The sequence below is a fragment of the Geospiza fortis genome, unplaced genomic scaffold (assembly GCF_000277835.1).
Source record: "Geospiza fortis unplaced genomic scaffold, GeoFor_1.0 scaffold599, whole genome shotgun sequence".
Taxonomy (NCBI): domain Eukaryota; kingdom Metazoa; phylum Chordata; class Aves; order Passeriformes; family Thraupidae; genus Geospiza; species Geospiza fortis.
In genome coordinates, this window is record NW_005054605.1 from 280,160 (window position 1) to 281,088 (window position 929).

Genomic DNA, 929 nt, shown 5'->3' on the forward strand with positions numbered 1-929 from the left:
GGTGTCAGGGTATTTAGGACCCCTCCGATAGCTCCACGCCACCCCTGAGTCCTCCACCCTCACCTGGCAGCCTCGGGAGGTCCCTCCGTGCCCGTGCTGTCCGGCTCTGGCCCCGCAGAGGCTCCTGGGGGGGGTTTCAGGGGGTCCCCCTCGGCGCTGCCCATCTCCTCCGAGGCCATGACCCCATCAGCTGTGGGGACAGGGGGGTGTCACCACCACAGGGCAAACAGGGCCAGGTCCCCAAAGTCCTGCCCACGCTGCCAGGGTCCCTGTCCCCGGCTCACCTGGCGCGGCTGCGTCCTTCTCCTCGCTGGGCACCTTCTGTTCATCCATCCTACCTCCGGCGTTCCTGGGGGGCCACAGCTGTAGGGGGGGGGACACCCATCAGCACCAGGGATGGTGGCACCTTCCCTGGCACCCTGCAGCCTCCCTCTATCCAAGGGACAGGGCAGCATCTTCCCATCACTCTCCCAAACACAATTTATAGGCTCTGGAATTGGGAATGTCCCCCTGGAACAGGGGGTGGCACCTGCCCCACAGGGGTCCAGGAGACCCCCTGGCCTCCCCCATCACCTTCTGCCCACCAGGTCCTCCCCAAAACCAACCAGTGACACCCCAACACATCTGGGGCAACCAAACCCCCGAGTGACCTCGATTAAGGGGGATCAGTGACCCCACAGCTCTACCACAAACCATCACCCCAGGGAGTCACCGAGACCCCTGGGGAGCCCTCAGGACCCTCCCAGCAAAGCTGGGACCCCCCCAATGCCCCCCACATGGGGAATATTCATGGGAATTTGGGATGCAGCAAAAAACGGGGTCCCCACCACCAGCACCTGCCTGTGCCCTCATTTCCTGGCCCAGCACCGACCCTGCACTGCACAGGGGGACCCGGGATGGGTACGGGGGGAGACTCACCCCAAAACACG

The 929-nt window shown here is 64.7% G+C and overlaps 1 protein-coding gene across 1 annotated transcript in view; it reads right to left on the bottom strand.

The window, feature by feature from the left end:
- Positions 1-333, bottom strand: part of KMT2D (lysine methyltransferase 2D) — a 29,094-nt gene extending 28,761 nt beyond the window's left edge. Inside the window, 2 exon segments of the mRNA XM_031064566.1 lie at positions 69-190; positions 285-333. Coding sequence (XP_030920426.1) covers positions 69-190; positions 285-333 — 171 coding nt within the window.
- Between the last annotated feature and the right edge of the window lie 596 nt (positions 334-929).